Here is a 19,166-nt window from a genome sequence, read left to right as displayed (position 1 = left end):
ACTTGGCCCTAGGACCTGTCGTATGTATCCTTTTCCACCTGATCAATGTCCCCTGATTAGTCAAGGACCCCCAGAGGCCCTCCAGTTTGCAAACCCCCTCCGTCCCTTTGTATCCCTGCATTTCAGGGCTGTGATTTATATACTTGTCTGGGCCACAAAGTCTTTATCTAGACTGATGAAAGAGGATATCCCTTTGGCTGAAGTCAATGACAATTCAAGCATCTGGCCATCTTTCTTCCTGTCAATATCTCAAAATCCCTTCGGGACCCTGAAAAGCACAGTTGGCAAGACCATTTCTAGAAGCACTGGTATATTTGTCTTCCCAAATAAATTGTAAGCTCATGAAGACAGGGGACTGGATCTTTGATTTCTCAGTCTTTTAGGAAGAAGATAAGAGTTACCCCTGAATCACAATTGTTGATCTGTGTAGATTTGAAGTCTTCGTTGGGGGAAGGAGCTGGTGGGATTTAGGCTACATCTTGGACCTCCCTCCCATGCCTGCATTCCAGTTCTGTCTCCTTTTCTCTTTTCAGGTTACAACCACCGGACCTCGGCCCCCACACCCAGTGGTGAGTACCCACAGCCCTAATGACCATATGATCTGACCTGCTGGTGAACAACCACTGACCCCCTACTCCAGGGCCTGGGACAGAGAAGAAGCCAGGAGACCTGGCAGTCTTACCCAGTTCCTCCTACATTCAGTGGCTATAGATGGATAAGTAGGACACCCCGCTCAGAATCGCCATTCTTACTCCAGACTGTTTATCCTTAGCTGCCGTGACCCCCGTGCTCTTTCCAAGGACCTCGGTGGTGCCAACCCACTTCTCCAGCTACACAGGTAGGCGACTTGTCTCTCTAGGTCCTTGTAGGGAAGCTCAAAGCTAGATCGGGAAGTTTTAAAGAGAAAAGCTGCAGTGAGGAAATCTGGAGCCGCCATGGGCTCCCCTGGTCTGAACTCCTCAAAAGCAGAGACTGTGTCCTCCTCATCTGTCCAGCTGTGCGGACCTAGGACAATTGCCTGACCCTCTCAGTGTCTTTACTTGCCAAGTGAAATAATCATACTTTACAAGGTCACTGTGAAGGTTGAATGAAAACGTTTGGAAGCACACATCCCTGGAGCTAGCAGGGAATACAGTATGACAGATACTGTCATACTGGGCATATGAAAGGACATGTGACCTGGGCCAGGCAGAGGGAGGAAGGGTGCTCTGTCAGGTGAGGTCCCTTCCCTCACAGAGTTCCAGTGTATTGAGAGATTAGAACTGGATATGAAGTTACAGTTAATGATAAAAGATAACCATGTTATTCAGCACCTAGACATGCCACACTGCATAGTATTCTTTTTAATTTTTTTATTTTAATTTTAATTTTTCATTTCATTTTTGTGATAAATATAGATTCATTGGAAACTGCAAAATATAGTACTGAGTTCCCTGTAGGCTTCACCCAGGGATAAGTAGGACACCCCGCTCAGAATCGCCATTCTTACTCCAGACTGTTTATCCTTAGCTGCCGTGACCCCCGTGCTCTTTCCAAGGACCTCGGTGGTGCCAACCCACTTCTCCTCAATGGTTAACATCTTACACAACTATAGTATCATATCAAAACCCGGAAATTAAATGTGAAAACCCACAGACTTCAGATTTCAAAGAAGTTACTGGTTTTACGTGGACACGAGTGGGCATGCACTTGCGCATGCGCACGCGTGCGCGTGTGTGGATCTGCAGCATTTTATTACATAGGCAGATTTTTGTAAGCTTCACTGCAGTCAAGGTACAGGGCAGTTCTATCACTGCAAAGATCTTTTACCATCACACCCACCCAGCCTCACCCTGGCAACCACTAATGTGTTATTTTGGGAATGTTGTGTCAATGGCATCAGCCTGTGACCTTTGGGGACTGGCTTTTTTCACCCAGCACAGTGCCCTTAAAACATACTAACTAACTCTTTTAACAAGCAGCCAGTTAACCTTTAGAATTTCTCTACAAAGTAAGCTATTCTCCCATTTTATAGTTGATGAAATGAAGGTATGAAGAAATGAAGAGTGATCCCCTCTTATTCATGGGGGATTTGTTCCCAGATCCCCAGTGGATACCCGAAACCATGGAAAGTACGGGCCCCTATATGTACATGTGTTTTCCTATGCATACATGCCTATGATAAAGTTTAATTTATAAACTAGTCACAGGGAGGGATTAAAGCAATAACTAATAATGAAATAGAACAGTGGGTTAAGCCTCTGCCTTCAGCTCAGGTCATGATCTCAGGGTCCTGGGATCGAGTCGTGCATTGGTCTCCCTGCTCAGTAGGGAGTTTGCTTCCCTCTCTCTCTGTCTGCCTCTCTGCCTACTTGTGATCTCTGTCTGTCAAATAAATAAATAAAATCTTAAAAAAATATATAATAATATACTGTCATAAAGGTTATGCGAATGTGGTCCCTCTCAAAATACCTAATTGTGCTGTACTCACCCTTTTCTTGTGATGATGTGAGATGATGAAATGCCTAGGATATGAGAGGCAGTGAGATGAATGACGTAGTGTTAGGCTGCTACTGATCTCCTGATGATGCCTTATAAGGAGGACCATCTGCTTCAAGGCTGTGATTGACCCCAGATAATTGAAACCATGGAAAATGAAGCTGCAATTGAAGGGGACTACCATACAGACAGGTTTAGTGTCCATAGTCATATCTCCTAGGGAGAGGACAGACCGAATTTGAAAGCAAGTCCGACTCACTATAGTGTGGTGGTTGGTAATCATAGTAACCACAGCTCTATGCATGGTCTCTATGAAAGGTCAAGTCCTGAGAGTTATGGGGTGGGCAGGGTAGGGTAGGTTGAGCAGAAGACAGGAGACCTCCTTGCTGTTTGACTCATATTAAAAAAAGAATGTTTCTTTTGTGTTGGATGGGACTGAACTGATTTTTTTTTCCTTTTCTTTTCCACCTAATCCATGAGATGGCTCCAATCCTGTTACTTTTAACCTCTCAAGTAGAGGCTATCAAGAGCCAGTCTAGAGCCTCACCAGGGCCCAAGACCTCAACCCCCGCCACCTACCCTGATGCACATCCAGACTCAAGAGCCCCATGACCTGCATTTTGACCCAATTGCTGAATTAAACAATTTTTATGCATAACATAGAATTTACCATTTTAACCACTGTTAAGTGTACAAATTAGTGATATTCCCAATGGCATGCCACTCACCACTATCCATTCTCAGGAATTCTTCATTACCCCAAACAGAAACTCTGTTCCCATTGAACACTAACTCCTTATAACCCCTACCCCCAGGCCCTGGTTACCTCTAGTCTACTTTCTTTTTCCACGAATTTGCCTATTTTAAGTGCCCCCTGGAAGTGGAACCATGTGATATTTGTCCTCCTGTGTTTGTCTTATTTCACTTAGTATAATATTTTCACAGTTCATCCGTGATGTAGCAGGTGTCAGAGTTTCCCTCATGTTTATGGCTGACTATTATTCTACTGCATGTATATGCCGTCTTTTGTTTATCCATTCCTCTGCTGATGGGCTCAGGTTGTTTCCACCTTTTGGCTATTGTGAAGGATGCTGTTGTGAACATTCTTTTATTCAAGGATCTGAGTCCCTGTTTTCAGTTCTTTTGGGTCTATACCTAGGAGCAAAATTGCTAGGTCATATGATAATCCCATATTTAATATTTTGAGGAACAACCAGACTGTCTTCCATCGCAGCTCTACCAGCCTTCCTACCAGCAATGCACGAGGATTCCAGTTTCTGCACATCTTTGCCAATATTTATTTTTGCCTGCCTGCCTTCCTTCATTCTTTCTCTTTCTGTAATAGCCTAATAGCTATCCCAATCGATGTGCATGCTTTGCATTTAATAGCATCTGGCTTTGCTCTTTATCTGGCATCTGTCTTTGGTCCTAAGGCAGCTGGCCTATGTGACTACTCTGAACCCCTGCTTCCCAATATCTGGGTCCTCCATCCCTGTCCGCAGAAGTTGTCTTAGAAGCCAGCCCTGGCCTGACTCAGGCATGGCCTCCTTTTCCCTTCCCCTGCTACAGCAGCGGTTCCTTTCCTGGTGCCGTTCACCCTCAACTTCACCATAACCAACCTGCACTACGAAGAGAGCATGCGGCATCCAGGCTCTCGGAAATTCAACTCCACGGAGAAGATCCTGCAGGGTCTAGTAAGAGCCCCGCCCACCTGTGCCAGCCCCACCCCACGTCACCCCGCCCCGCCCACTGGTGCCAGCCCCGCACCTCACTTCTGCCCCCGCCCATGCCCATATCACTTCTGTCCCGTTCACTTCACCAATACCTCAGCTCCCCGTGGCCTCTCTTAAGGGTTCTTTCTCACTACCTCTCTCCTTTCTCATAGCTCAAACTCCTGTTCAGGAATAGCAGTCTGGGATTCCTCTATTCAGGCTGTAGATTGGCTTCCCTCAGGTGAGTCTCTCTCCCCAAGAACACAGCCCAGCAGGTGTATGGGATCTTCATCTATGGGCTCCCTAATTTCGTCCATACTTGGGACAACTACTGCCAATGGGTACCAGACACCATCATCAACAATAACAACCCCAGCCTCTAGCAATTCCTAAGATCCAAAGCACTGGGCTAGTATCTTCCATTTCACCCCGCCAGCCCTCAGGACAGCCTCGTGGAGCACGAACCAAAGGTGCGACAGGCTCAGAGGGATTGAACCTGCATTGCGGGTTCTGGAGCCCAAGTCCTAGCTCCTAAGCAGTGCTGCCTCCTCTGCCTCATTATGACCTGGCAGCGTGTGGAAATCACCTATCTGGCAACCTCTAAGAGGGAAGAATCAAAGAGGGAAGGAAAGCAAGCACACTGTTGCAGAGCGAACGTGGGCTCCTAGATAGCTCAGACTCATGGGAGGTCTGACCTGCCCTGGAATGGCTCAGGCTTGTGGAGGATGCCATCCCTTGGGTGCAGCTGGGGGTGGGGGAGGCGGGTGGTTGACACTGCTCCATACCTGGCATTCTCACCTCCCACATCTCTCTAGAATCTCTAGGTCTGGCTCTCCTCACACTCCCGTTTGATCACAGGCATCTACCTCCAGCTCTCCTTCCTTCCTGGGGGAAGAGCGGGCTGAAGAGCCTAGTGGCCAAGAGCCTTGGGGAAGCCAGAGTGGAGCTCAAATTCCAGCTCTGCCATTTGCTGAGATCCTGGGCAGGTGTCTGAAACTTGCTGTGCCCCATGACTCTGTGTGTTATATATACGATATATTAGGCCCATACATAACATATGCACATGAACATATGTGTGTATATATAGAGAAAGATTTGACCCTCGGGTTGTGTGGGTTTGAATGGCATGGGTCCACATATACATGGATTTTGTTTGGATAAATATAGTGCAGTGCTATGAATGTATTTTCTCTCATGATTCTCTTAACATATTTTGTCTAGCTTACTTTATTGTAAGAAAGCAGTATATAATACTTATACCATAAAATATATGTTAATTGTGTTATCAGTAAGGCTCTGGTCAACAGCATTTTATTAGTAGTTAAGTTTTGAGGAAGTCAAAAGTTATATAGAGATTTTCAACTGTGTTGCGTGTTGGTACTCCTCACCTCCATATTGTTCAAAAGTTAACTGTATACATACACACACATATACAGAGAGAGAGAGAGAAAAAATAGGTACAATTCTATAGTATATCTTATATCTATACCTTGTGTGTGTGTGTATATATATATATAAAATATATACAACTATAATAGTATACATTATAGCTATATATAATATATATAACTATAATGTATATGCCTATATATAATATATATTATGTATATAGGTATAATAAGTATAATATATAATTATACCTATACTTAATACATAGGTATATATTGTACATATGTTATATATAGACATAATATGTGTAATATGTTATATGTAGGTATAATATCTAATATATATGACATGTATAGGTATAATTCCCAATATATATTATATATTATATAATATACATATTACCTAAGTATAGATAATATGATATACAGGTATAATATATAATTATACCTATACTTTATATATAGGTTTATGTTATATATGTTATATTTGTTACATATAGGTATAATAGGTATATTATGTATAGGTATAATATCTTTTATATATGATATATAGAGATATGAACCCTAATATATATTATCTATTCTATATATTAGGAATAGGTACAAAAGGTATAACATATAATAATAAATAAAACAAAATAAATAGGTAACAAATATATGTCATATACTTACATGTTAAATAGACCATTGTATTATGTAATGTCTAATTGCATTGTGTATGATATATAGTGTGATGGGTATAGTGACATCTGTGGGAGTTGAGCAATACAGCCCACAGGGATGCTCTGAGGGTTAGGTTCTGCGATCATGAGTACAAAGTTCTGGGCCAGCTGCGTGCTCAGAATTTAACAAGGGGTGGCTGTTATTATACGAGACATTCTATCCATGGCCCTGAAGTGTGGGAGCACCTTTCTGTCCTTATCTCTTAGGAGTGTATGGCTAGGTGGGCATGTAGGTGGGTCAGTGTCCTGTGGCCAGAGCTGGTGCTGAGACATGGACAGGTCACACTTTCAGACAGACCCACCCAAAGGGCCTGTGTGTCTCTCCAGCCATTTAGTCTGTTGAGTCTTTAGAAATGCCCCAGTCCTGCATCCAGACTCAGTGACTTCAGCTTTTTGATCTCACTATTTGAAAACCCCAACTCTCTACAGGAAAATGTCACCAAACCATGCTGCAGTCCCTGTCCTGGGGCCACCAACACCCATTGCAGCACCTTGTTGTGCCCGTCAAGACCTGTGACGGAATTTGGCTGTTATGGCTGCAGGTGGCACCTTCCAGGATTGCTCACCCCATCAACATATCCTCTGTGTTCTGCCACACACCAGAGCTTTCAGAGGCTCCTCTCCCAGGCATGCAGGAGGCTAGCTATTTATGGAGGGTGTCTCCCTCATGGTGGCAGCTTCTGTTAACTAGGGTTTCCCCAGTTTCTGCCTTAGGGGCTGGCAAGGAGAGAGGGGGAAGGACCAATAGAGAGAGAGTTAGACCAACTATGTGATGATTCTTACCCAGGCCTGAGAAGGATGGGGCAGCCACCAGTGTGGATGCCATGTGTATGCATCGCCCTGACCCTGAAGGCCTGGGACTCGACAGAGAGCAGCTGTACTGGGAGCTGAGCCAGCTGACCCATGGCATTGCCCTGCTGGGCCCCTACACCCTGGACAGGAACAGTCTCTATGTCAATGGTGAGCAACCTTGATGTGGTCAGAGTCGCTTCTCCCTCCTTGGGCAGCCTCTGTCCTTTGGCTTGAGAAGGCATTCCCTGTGGGGCCCTTCAGGGCTTGGCCCCGTGCACTCTGTGTGCTAATTCATGGTTTCCTCTTCGTCTTGGACTGACTTCATCCTCAGAGCCTTCCTTCCCAACAGGTGCTGATGAAGAAGATAATAGCACCCCCTGCTAGAACCCCCTCCACTGCTCCAGGGTAGCCCTGCCTCTTGTTTGGTCCTCCACCTCTTCCTTAGCCTGTATCTACAACACCCTCTCCCTCTCCCTACAGGTTTCACCCATCAGAGCTCTGCACCCATCACCAACAGTGAGTATTCAACTATGACCCAGGGCCCCTCAACACACAGGGCAGGCAAAGCATTGATGCCTCCTTATACCTGGTTATGTCACCTCCAGGAGGGACAGAGCTCCTGGGAGGCCATAAGTTATTTACTATCCTCTCTGCCCCAGTTCCAAGGGGAATCTCAGTTCAAGCCCCACATGAAAGCCTAATAAGTAGTCTCTCTTGTTGGCATTTCCGCCATGTGATTGCCTTTCTCCTTTCACTGATGAGAGCTTTTCCTCAGCTCCAGGGACCTCCACAGTGCACCTGGGAACCTCTGGGACTCCATCTTTTTTTCCCAGCTCCAGCCCCATGGGTAAGTACCAGTCAATGGCACATCGGTTAGAAGAGACCTGAGTAGTGTAAACACGTTTGACATTATTCATTCAGGCTGCAGGCTGACCTTGCTCAGGTGAGTCCTTGCAATCCCAGGCCAGGACCACCTCAAGGGCTCCCAGACCCCAGGAGTTCCCTCTGCTTCCTTCCTTCTCTATCCATGTTCTCAGAAGAGGTGGAATTCAGGAAGCACTGGCTCCAGGACCAAGGTCTCTTCTGATTGCAACCACCCCCAACCCCACCAACTGTCCCCAGATTCTAGGGAGCCCCTCAGCAGGATATGACCCTAGGCTAGTCATCCTTCCAAATTCCCTCCTGCCTCCCTTTGACCAAAGAGGACATTTCCTTTAGGTTTTCAGTTCTGTCCCCAGGATTCCTCTCAAGACAAGCATGCCTTTTCCACCTGCTTTAATCCCAAATTTCAAATCTTTAATGACTCTCAGATTATGTCCAGGACAAATATATGACATCTGTATCATCACTCCCTAACCCCTCATCCATGACAGACATCACTAAATGGTAATAGCCTCCATTCTTTCTGAGTTCAAAGCAGCTTGAGAATCCTTACCAATGAAGTACCCTAGGCAGTTGCTACCAATTCAGTTGAAGTTGCCAAGGGATTGTGGAACAGAACTCAAGGAAACTAGGTTCCTTGATGGGTGGAAGGCTCTCTGGTTTTCCTGGAAGGCATTCATGAGTTGGGAGACTCTGCTCAAGCTCAGCTGGGTCATGACTCAAGCTCAGCTTGGTCAAGCCTGTTCACATCTCCTCCTGACCAGTGTTCAGGAAAAGTCAGTAGTGAGTTTGGCCTGCAAAGGAAGTATACATTCACAGCTCTTCTGGGCATTCACTGAGGGATCAAACACTCGAAGAAGAGGAGGGTCGCAAGTGGCAGAGAGAGTCTGTGGATGACCTGGTAGAGAATTCCTCCCAGGTCTCGGTGGAATTTTCTGGACTTTGTCTACTGGGTCTGCAATTTGAGGGTGCTCTCTAAATGCAGCTAACATAAATAGATTCATAGACACCCAAGGAACCCCATATTTTTGCCACTCCCTTCCTTCCCCCATCCTTACAACTCCATACTTTCTCTTCCTGTCGTTCTGCAGGTTACACCCATCAGGTCCTGACCTCCACCCCCAGCAGTGAGTAGTAATTTGGGCCCTAGCATAGCTCTGCCTTGGGGGCCATCTCTCCTGCTCGCAATACCTACCCCATGTCTCCAGGGACACAAGGAGCCTGGAAAGCTCCAGGGTTTCCCCCATCTTCACTCCCAGGATCAGAAAAGACAAGCCTGGCACAGGCCTGAGGAGAGTCTCATGGACCCACAATGGGCCCTATGTCATTGGAAAGGTCCTCCCTCCTGCCATATTTGCCTCACTGTGTGTGTGTGTTTTTTTTTTTTTCACCAGCCTCTACCATATCCCCAGCAACCTCAGCGACCCCCATCCCTGCCCCCACAGGTAGGAGCTTCCTCTCTGTCATTCCTCTCTTGCAAAGGTCTCCTGCACTTGGCCAATGGGAGGTATCACATGGAGTACCATGCCCATTCATTCATTCATTCATTCTTTCACTCAAGAAGCATTCATTTAGCCTTTACTAGGTGAAGGGCCCTGGTAAGGCAGCAGTGAACAGAATAGAAAGGACCCTAGTCTTTGATGGGTTTCCAGCAAGAAAGAGAATAAGGACTTGAGTTACAATCAGCATGATTGTGGGGTGAGTTCTGCAGGTGTGGCGGGGGGGGGGTCCTCTCTCTTGAGTACTTGCTTTTCATTTCCAAGAAAGAAGGGAGCAGAGTGAGCTACATGTGTACCTGAAAATGCCCTCTTACAAGTCCCTGTTAGAGACTCCGATTGGGCAGACTCTGACTGAGCCAAGGGATAACTTCCCATTCTTGGCATCTCAGTGGCCCAAGGTAGATTTTGATATCACTTCCTGACCCTACTGAGGCTCCTGGATGACCCATCATTACTAATGCTGTCTTACTTGAGCCTCTAGTTACTCAGCAGCAAAGGCCTCTTGAAGGTATTTTGACCACTGACCACTCAGGCCAGAGTGAACAGGTCACTGTGTGGACCCGCCCTTAGTGCTTGGGTGGGTGGGTTAGGAGCACAGACTCTGTGACCACAACACCCAGGTTTGAACTGTGCTCTGCCCTTTATAGATTGTGTGACTGCAGGCAAATTCTTTAACCATCCCTGGGCTCAATATTTACATCTGTGAAATGGGGATAAGAATACTATCTCCCTCTGAAGGGTTTACCTCAAGGCTTAAATGGGTTAAAATTTAAGTGAAGCACTTAAAACAGGGCCTGGCCCAAACAAATACAAGCAATGTATTTCTTCAAATAAATCTTTAAAAATCAGTAAATAATTGGATCTCACAGAAATAATTTGAGTTAAAAAAAAAAAAACCCTCAGGAACAGGGGATATCTGTCAAGAACTTTAGCCAACTGCTAAGGCTGCGTAAGGCTGTGTAAGGCTGCATTTACCTCCATTGTGCAATTTTCCACACTCATCCCCAGAATCCCTCACATAATGCTAATGTCTGGGATCTCCTTCCTATGGAAACTGCCCATCTGGGAGGAAACCCCTCGCCGGTGCTTGAAGAGACAGATGTGGGCTGACCCACACTTGGGCTCTCTGGTGTCTTCCTCCTGCTCCCACTGCAGCCACTGGTCTTGCCCCGGTGCCGTTTACTCTCAACTTCACCATCACTAACCTGCAGCACCAGGAAGGTATGAGTCACCCTGGTTCCCGGAGGTTCAACAGCACCCAGAGAAACCTGCAGCGACTGGTGAGTGTCCTGCCCACAGCACTCCTGCCTTGTCCACTGAAGCACCACCTCCCGGCTCTCTGCCATGACCACAAAGACCCCACCTACCTCACCTGTGCTGCCTCATTCAGGCCCCACCCACTGGCACCAGCCCCACCCATCTCATGTCTACCCTGCTCTCCACCCCTCAGACTTTCTACTCACTTCCCTCTCCTTCACAGCTTGGACCCTTGTTCAAGAACACCAGTGTGGGCCCCCTCTACTCAGGCTGCAGGCTGACCTTGCTCAGGTGAGTCCTTGCAATCCCAGGCCAGGACCACCTCAAGGGCTCCCAGACCCAGGAGTTCCCTCTGCTTCCTTCCTTCTCTGTCCATGTTCTCAGAAGAGGTGGAATTCAGGAAGCACTGGCTCCAGGACCAAGGCCTCTTTGATTGCAACCTCCCCCAACCCCACCAACTGTCCCCAGGTTCTAGGGAGCCCCTCAGCAGGATATGACCCTAGGCTAGTCATCCTCCCAAATTCCCTCCTGCCTCCCTTTGACCAAAGAGGGCATTTCCTTTAGGTTTTCAGTTCTGTCCCCAGGATTCCTCTCAAGACAAGCATGCCTTTTCTACCTGCTTTAATCCCAGATCCCAGCTCTTCACCTGTCTCAAGTAGGAGCTCTCCTGTCCCCCAGCTTGCAGGTTTCAGACCTGCAATTTAATAAAAATCCTCCCACCCCCTGACTGTGTGCACAGCTCCAGGCTGGCCAGATGTGGGTGCCAGCCTTCTCACTTGCCTTGGCCCCCTCCTGTCCTGCCCCAGATGTCCCAGGCAGCCTGCATGGGGACTCCATCTATTGTTACCCCTACCCACCCACCCCCCCCAGGCCCGAGAAGGATGGGGCAGCCACTGGAGTGGATGCCATCTGCACCTATCGCCCTGACCCTGTGGGCCCTGGGCTGGACAGAGAGTGGCTGTACCAGGAGCTGAGCCAGCTGACCCGCGGCGTCACCAGGCTGGGTCCCTACACCCTGGACCCGGACAGTCTCTACATCAATGGTAGGGATTGCCACCTGTGTCCACCTTTCAACAGTCCCCACATCCTCCCCTCCATTCCTCCATCTCACTCACTACTCGCCCTCCTCACCCTTTCTCCCTCTACCTGTGCAGGTTACACCCGCCAGACACAGGCTACCACCCCCAGCGGTGAGTGTCCAGAGGCTTCCGAAGTCTCTACAACCCTGTGGTTCCCTCTGCAACCCTAGAATGGAAGCGGCCAGGAGCCAGTTGCCTGCCCTCCGCACCCCTGCTCCACCCCCAGCCTCCGGTGAACAGGGACCTATGCCCAAGAAATTGCCTGGCATGACCACCCCCTCGCTGGTATCCCCAGGGTGAGGGATCCCCACCCCCAAGCTCTTGGGTTTTTTCTCTCCAGCTTCTATGGTGGCCACAGTTTCTGCATGGGTACCAGCCTCCTTCTCCAGTCCCACAGGTAGGCATTCTCTCCTCTGAAGAGGCTCCCAACTATTCCTGCTGGGCCCTAATCCCAGGACATGGGAGGAGAAGTAGAATGGGTGGTATCTCTTGGGGGAGCCCAAGGCCAACTCTTGAGAATCTGCTGGGCGCTACCCAGGTCCTGGGGATTTCTTGAACACCAGTCCCACTCCCAGCACTGGGGGTCCTGAGCCATTCTCTGTAACCTGTCTGAAACCTATAGGTGACCCCTGACTTCCCAATCATCCTGCAAGCCATGGAAAGTAGAGTACAGATTGGTTCACTGATAATAGATTTGTCCAGTGGCCAGTTTGCCAAAGCCAACTCAGTAAAGGATCGATTCTTCTTCAGTGTCCCCAGTTAACTGATTTACCAACCGCTTGTTTTAAGGAAGAGTCTCTGTGAATATATTCAATAGATACAACTTTATTCTTCTTATAACATCTTTATGACTTTGTTCCTTATGAATATACATCATCTCCCTGACCAGAGTCAATGAATATAATCATTTCATTTTAGTGGCATTTTAAGGAATGTTTTAAATTTAATTTTATTTTTCAGTGTTCTAAGATTCATTATTTATCTGTCAAAGTCTAGGGACCATGGGGTCATTTCCATTTTTCATGAATATTTTGTGTGTTTGTCCCCCCCCCACCCCTTTTTATTATGAAAACTGTCAAAAGTAGCAGAAACTTTGAAAAAATAGTACGAGGAACATCCATCTGTCCACCACAGTGGTTGACCTTCTGTCTTTCTTGCTTCTTGTACATAGTTCTGTTATGATACGGCATGGATGTCCCCAAACTATGCTATGCAAAATCACACACTGGAGAAAAGCACAGGGCTGAGGCTGGGGCTCAACACCCCAAAACCTTGTCAGTGACATAAAAAAAAAAACAGACCTCTAATAAAACAGCACAGTTTTACTTATGTTAAATGGTTAAGAAATACAACATAAATTACTGCAGTCAATATAGCGCTTTTCCCAGAAAGAGACCTGACATTTGTTGTAGAAGTAGTAGTCATATCAGCAAACAGATTGAAGCTGGTGAGTAATTGTGAAGTTCAGGAGGGTTGCCCGAAATCCTACAGAAACTGGGAACCCAACGTGGGTAAGGGTAACCCCCCAACATCTCAGGGCTGTGATTAAGCCGGTAGAGGGTTGAGCTGTATGTGTGTACATTTTGTGTATGCCCAGAGAGCTAGGTTCAGCTGGGTTCTGGGTTTACCTGGTGTTCCTTTTGTGTCTTGCAGACAAAATTACACATGCCCAAACGGGAAATTTACATAATGCTCACTTTGTTCCCTAATGTCTCAGTGACCCTGAAGAATTATATTTTCAAAACAAGCATTATGGCAGAACTGAGTATAGAAAGCGGTAGACATAATTGTTTTCCTGAACCATAGGAAACTTGCAAATATCACGATGCTTCACTATTAAGGATTTCAGCAAGAACTGTCACAAAATCAGGACATTGCCCAATGTAACTGTAGTAGTATTACCATGCTTCAAAAAATAAGAATAATTTGGTGTCATCTAGCATGCAGTTGGTATTCACATTTTCCCCAATGTCTCCCTTGTATAGGTGGCTTTTTTCAAACCAGGATTTAGTCAAGCTTTCCATATTGATTAGATGATTGTCTTTTTAGTGTCTAAATTTAGAATAATGCCACATACCACCCTGTTTTTATTAGGACATTGATTTTTAAAGATGACAGAACAGAAGCCGGTTTTGCCTGCTTACTTTAAATATACTTTTGAGTAAGAATATTCTTTTTTTATTTCTACTTTTATTTTATTTTAATTCAACTAATTAACCTATAGTGTATTATTAGTTTCCGAGGTAAAATTCAGTGACTCCTCTTACATGCAACACCCAGTGCCCACTAAGTCCTGTGCCCTCCTTAATGCCCGTCGCCCAGTGACCCCCATCTCCCCACCCATTTCCCCACTTCCCCTCCAGCAACCCTCAGTTGGTTTCCTAGAGTTAAGAGCCTCTTATGGTTTGTCTCCCTCTCTGATTTTGTCTTTTATAAGAATATTCTTGAGGGGCGCCTGGGTGGCTCAGTGGGTTAAAGCCTCTGCCTTCGGCTCAGGTCATGATCTCAGGGTCCTGGAATCGAGTCCCGCATCGGGCTCTCTGCTCAGCGGGGAGCCTGCTTCCTCCTCTCTCTCTCTGCCTGCCTCTCTGCCTACTCGTGATCTCTCTCTATCAAATAAATAAATCTTTTTTTTTAAAAAAAAGAATATTCTTAAAAGGAATTATTCACAAAATAACTCCTATTAAATGAATACATTGGGAGAAAAATTGTTAGTGGGCAGGCAAATTGTTCCTGAGGCAAATTTTCAAATTCGGCATTGAAGACTAAACCGGTCTGGGGAGGGGGGGTCTTCAAAGAGGCCCTGGTAGGTGGGAGAAACTGGTCAAGCCAAGATACTCTTGTGGTCCTGAGCTATGGGGTTTCTCACCTATTCTTCCAGTCCAACCCCAAGTACGGGTTTTGAGGGATTTCTGGGGGGGGGGGATCCCTACTCAAAAAGGAAGAAGGGCAAGGGGACTTCAGGGGAAGGGAGTGGTCAGAGAAGACATCCTCCTGTCTAGGAGCAATGGGGGCTCCCTGCTCAGTGGGGAGCCTGCTTCTCCCTCTGCCCCTCCCCCCTCTTCCTCTTGTGTGTTCTCTTGCTTGCTCACTCTCTCTTAAATAAGTAAATAAAATCTTTAAAAAACACAGACACACACACACCTGGATATCAAAATTTGAGTTTGTGGACTCTGAGAAACAAACTGAGGGTTTGGAGGGGAGGGGTGGGGGGATGGGTGCGCCTGGTGGGGGGTATGAAGGAGGGCACGGATTGCGTGGAGCCCTGGGTGTGGTGCATGAACAATGAATCTTGGAACACTGGAAACAGAAAATAAAATTTAAAAATAAATTTAAAAAATAAAAAGATACATGGCAGCTGGGGAAAAAAAAAAAAAAATGAGTTTTGTCCTGGCAGGCTTTTGAGCTCACGGGTCCCAGCCCACTATAAAGAATTAAATACCCCCATGAGCCCATAGGCAGACACCATGTCTGGCTCTTTATGTAACACCCAGACACCAGCATCTTCTGTTTCCCTATGTGACCAAAGCTAGAGACCATGGGTGACAGAACAAACCACTACCTCCACTCCCCACCCCCCACCCCGCATCTCCAGGCTCAGATGGGACTCAAGGGAGTCCCAGGAGAGGGCAGCCTCTCCTTGGTATTGCCGAGATGATGGGGTCCTCTGAGAAGGCTGGGCTTGTGTCCTGGGGGCCTTTGCTCCACTTCTGGTCCAGGCCTGACTCAGGGCATGGCCTCTTTTTCCTCCTGCCCCACTGCAGCTGCTGGCCCTGCCCCAGTGCCCTTCACCCTCAATTTCACCATCATCAACCTGCATTATACGAAGGCCATGCATCCAGGCTCTGCGATGTTCAACTCCACGGAGTCAGTCCTACAACGCCTGGTGAGAGCCTTCTTCTAACCATCCCTCTCCTCCGAGCCCCTCCCCACCCTCTCTGAGTTTCCTTACTACCCTTCTGGAGGATACAGAGGGCTTGAAGAGCAGACTGTTTCTGGGTTCAAAACTCGAAACTGCCACAGGCCAGGGACGTCCCTTTGGAGTCATGATCTTGCCTTTTCGGTACCATTTCCTCCTCTGTACACTGAGGCCAGAGAAGCCTTGATCCCAAAGGGTTCTTCTGAGAATTCAGTGTCCTACTGAGATGATTGGGGAACTGCTGTTTTATCTGAAAATCTCATGCTTTCGGTGGTTGCTTTTCCACTTCTTTTCCATTCACCCGCTTCTTCCTCCTCAGCTCAAGCCCTTGTTTGCCAACAGCAGCATTGGGTCAGTCTACACCGGCTGCAGAGTGACCACACTAAGGTGAGACATCCTCTTTGTCCGGCGTTAGGAGGTGCAGGCAGGTGTGGGCTCATTGGGTTGGACTGGCCAGGGGCCCGGACTAGGGAAGCAAGCGAGATGCCTAGAGCAGAGAATTAAAGGAACCGCTCACCCTGAGGGTTAGCCCTGCCTCTGCCCAGCCCCGAGAGTAAACACTCCCTTAGATACCATATCCAGGCACCTTGCTGGGCTCACACAGTTCCCAGCTCTGGTGCCAGTCCCCTGCCCTGCGCTCCCCTCTCTAGGTTATCTTAAGCCCAGTCAGAGAATCAGGCTTAGGTGACCTGAATAGGGCCATACACAGACAGGAAAGGGTGTGTCAGCCGGTAGCCCAGGGCATTTTTTTTTTTTTTTTTTTTTTTTTTTTTTTTGGTAAGAGCCTTCTTGGCAGTCCAAGGACTGTTGTTTTGGCATCCAGGTGACAGTTAATGTGCAAAGAAATATAATCTTAATGGAGGTTGCTGGAGGGGAGGTGGAGTGGGCAAACGGGCTCACTGGGGGATGGGCATGAAGGAGAACCCAGGATGGATGAGCGCTGGGTGTTCCATGCAACTGATGAATCACTGAATTCTACCCTGAACCTAATAGTATGCTATATGTTAACTTTAACTTAAATATAAACAATTAAATTTTTAAAAAGGGAAAAAGTGACCTCAGTGGATAGACGCTTACATGTCTTAGGTCCCAAAAGGTAAGCAATATCTCTTATAAGGGTCCTGACCAGTTAAGGGGTTTACCATACCTAAGGAAGCCCAATGCTAGAGCCTCCTGCGAGGTATTCTTGTCCATTTTCCAACCTCCCAGAAAAGATGCAGTCATCAACAAGGGGTCATTTTCACCATAAGCAACATCACCGGGCAACACAAATGGCATCGCACCTTTATCAAGTTTCTAGGAGACCAGAGCTGGAAGCAGCTTGGCTTGAGGTCATTTACGAGGTCACTGCTGATCGTGCAAGGGATACTCTGTTTCTCCCCAGTAATACCCTTGGCAGTGGGACCTGCTGGATCCCCCAGGTTTGCCTTTCAGGTTTTAATATTTCCTGCCTCCTTCCCCCAGATACCTGGGAATACAGGAAGCAGGTGGGCTGTGGGTGGGGGTCTTTGCTATGCAGCATCTCATGCTCAGGTGCTCAGGTCCAAAAATCAGGTTGGATCAGCTTTTCAAGAGCTGATGAATCTGCAGAGCTGTTCCCCAGTGCTAGGGACTGTCAGTGTTTGGCTCCGTGAATATTTGTTTTATTAAACAGTTAATTAATGGGTATTTGGCACCAGAGCTGGGTGTGGTATGTCATTTCTGAACCTCAAGACATTCCAGCAATAGGGTTAGACCTCCCACTATCCACGTTGCAAAGGTGGGAGAACCGAGTCAGGCACACTTACGTGGATTATTCGGTAAGTGACAGAGCGAAGGTTTCAACTGGTGGTCATCTGACTTTGGAATACCCACTCTGGTCCTTTGTTGCACAAGGATGCCCCTTCTCTTAGGAGCAGCGCATGTCTGGACCAGGAGAGCAGATAAGCAGGCATTCATACAAGTGGGCTAATGAAAGGATGTCCTGGCAGGGCTGTCCCTCAGTCCTGTTCCCGTACCCATGTCCTTCTCCCCCCAGGCCTGAAAAGAGTGGAACAGCCACTGGAGTGGACGCTGTCTGCACCTACCAACCTGACCCCTCGGGTCTCCAGCTGGACAGGGAGCGGCTCTACTGGGAGCTGAGCCATCAGACCCGTGGTGTCACTCAGCTTGGTTCCTACATCCTGGACAGGGACAGTCTCTATGTCAACGGTGAGCATCTGGTGGTGACAGGGGTCTTGTCCTGCACCCCAGATGTATTATTCTCTTGATGCTCTGAGCTCTGGACAGAGGGATACATCCATGTCTGCCTCTAGACTTTTCTCTCCTCATTCTTCCTCTCCTTGTGAGATCCCCCTTCCCCACCAAGGGCTACATCACCCACAGGGAGGTGGGAGGCCAGAGAAATGTTCTAGGAGGCACCACCCACTGCCGGGCAGGGAGAGGACCTCCTGAGGGCAACTGTTGTTCCACCCATGGCCCAGCCCCTTCATCCCCGAGCTTAAGCCTCTCAAACATCCCACCTGCCTTTTATCCACCCCCTGTAGGTTACACCAGACCACCACCGACCTCCATCCCCAGTGGTAAGTGCTCACTTCCTGGGTGGCTCCATGCCCCCCATACCTCGTGGGAACAGCTGCTCCCTCTGCCCTAAGCCCAGGGCTTCTGGGAGGAAGGGAGCCTTAGCCTCCTGGGGTCACCCGCCTTCCCCCACCTCTGCCTTCCGTGACTCTGGCTGGGCATCAAGCACCCCTGCCTCTGGCATCTCCAAGGAGACGGGGCCTCGTCTCTCTTCCTCTTCCTCCCTCCCTCCCTTCTCTTCCCCATCTCTTCTGCTGCTTCCTCCTCAGTTCCTGTGACTTCCACGCCCTCAGGGACCTCGGCAGCTCCAATCTCCTTCTCCAGCTCCACAGGTAAGTGCCTTCTCTCCGTGGCTCCCTCCTTTCCACGAACACACACACACCTCTGTGCTTTGCAGTGAGAAGGGAAAGAGAGTTCGCACACGCAGCTCAAAGCAAGGGGACGGCGTGGAGGAGGGGGTCCTCCATCCTCCGATCAGGCCCTTGTCACTGACCAGTCCAGCTCCATCCCTAGGTTTGGGGAGCTCTGTGACTAGCTTTTCCATTCCAAGATGAAGCAGTGACTCCTTTTAATGCCCCCTTTGCTTTCTGTGAAGGTTTTGTATCAGCTAGGTTTACCATGTGACAGATGACCCTCACATTAAGACAATCGTCTACTGCTGCTCACTAGCATATAGGTCAGCGGGACGGTTCCTCTGGTCTGAACCAGCCTCCCTTGTGTGTCTGCAGTCACCTGAAGCTTAACTAGGTGACTCTGCACTGGAGGAGGCCTGACTGATGGCTGGGGTGCCTCCGTCTCCTTCAGGTGGCCTCTCCCCATCCTGCAGACTAGCTCTGGCTCCTTCATTGGCTGGTCATGGGCTTCCTAGATGCAGGAGAG

The 19,166-nt window shown here is 47.9% G+C and overlaps 1 protein-coding gene across 2 annotated transcripts in view; it reads left to right on the top strand.

Moving 5' to 3' along the window:
* The window catches only part of LOC131823457 (mucin-16-like), a 95,893-nt gene that overhangs the window by 44,447 nt on the left and 32,280 nt on the right, over window positions 1-19,166 (top strand). Inside the window, exons 18-36 of one of the 2 annotated variants that reach the window (XM_059159856.1) lie at window positions 534-569; window positions 773-838; window positions 4,048-4,172; window positions 4,364-4,431; window positions 7,088-7,260; window positions 7,573-7,608; window positions 7,868-7,939; window positions 9,066-9,101; window positions 9,369-9,419; window positions 10,629-10,753; window positions 10,954-11,021; window positions 11,601-11,773; window positions 11,885-11,920; window positions 12,150-12,206; window positions 15,574-15,695; window positions 16,048-16,115; window positions 17,746-17,918; window positions 18,254-18,289; window positions 18,557-18,619. The exons of the other annotated variant lie outside the window; for it this stretch is intronic. Of the exons in view, the coding sequence (XP_059015839.1) occupies window positions 534-569; window positions 773-838; window positions 4,048-4,172; window positions 4,364-4,431; window positions 7,088-7,260; window positions 7,573-7,608; window positions 7,868-7,939; window positions 9,066-9,101; window positions 9,369-9,419; window positions 10,629-10,753; window positions 10,954-11,021; window positions 11,601-11,773; window positions 11,885-11,920; window positions 12,150-12,206; window positions 15,574-15,695; window positions 16,048-16,115; window positions 17,746-17,918; window positions 18,254-18,289; window positions 18,557-18,619 (1,584 nt within the window). The remainder of the gene's footprint in view (window positions 1-533; window positions 570-772; window positions 839-4,047; window positions 4,173-4,363; window positions 4,432-7,087; window positions 7,261-7,572; window positions 7,609-7,867; window positions 7,940-9,065; window positions 9,102-9,368; window positions 9,420-10,628; window positions 10,754-10,953; window positions 11,022-11,600; window positions 11,774-11,884; window positions 11,921-12,149; window positions 12,207-15,573; window positions 15,696-16,047; window positions 16,116-17,745; window positions 17,919-18,253; window positions 18,290-18,556; window positions 18,620-19,166) is intronic. 2 annotated transcript variants of the gene reach the window in all.

Source organism: Mustela lutreola, chromosome 2 (assembly GCF_030435805.1).
Source record: "Mustela lutreola isolate mMusLut2 chromosome 2, mMusLut2.pri, whole genome shotgun sequence".
Classification (NCBI taxonomy): domain Eukaryota; kingdom Metazoa; phylum Chordata; class Mammalia; order Carnivora; family Mustelidae; genus Mustela; species Mustela lutreola.
The sequence above is the reverse complement of the archived record's forward strand: the minus strand, read 5'-3'. Positions and strand labels throughout refer to the sequence as shown.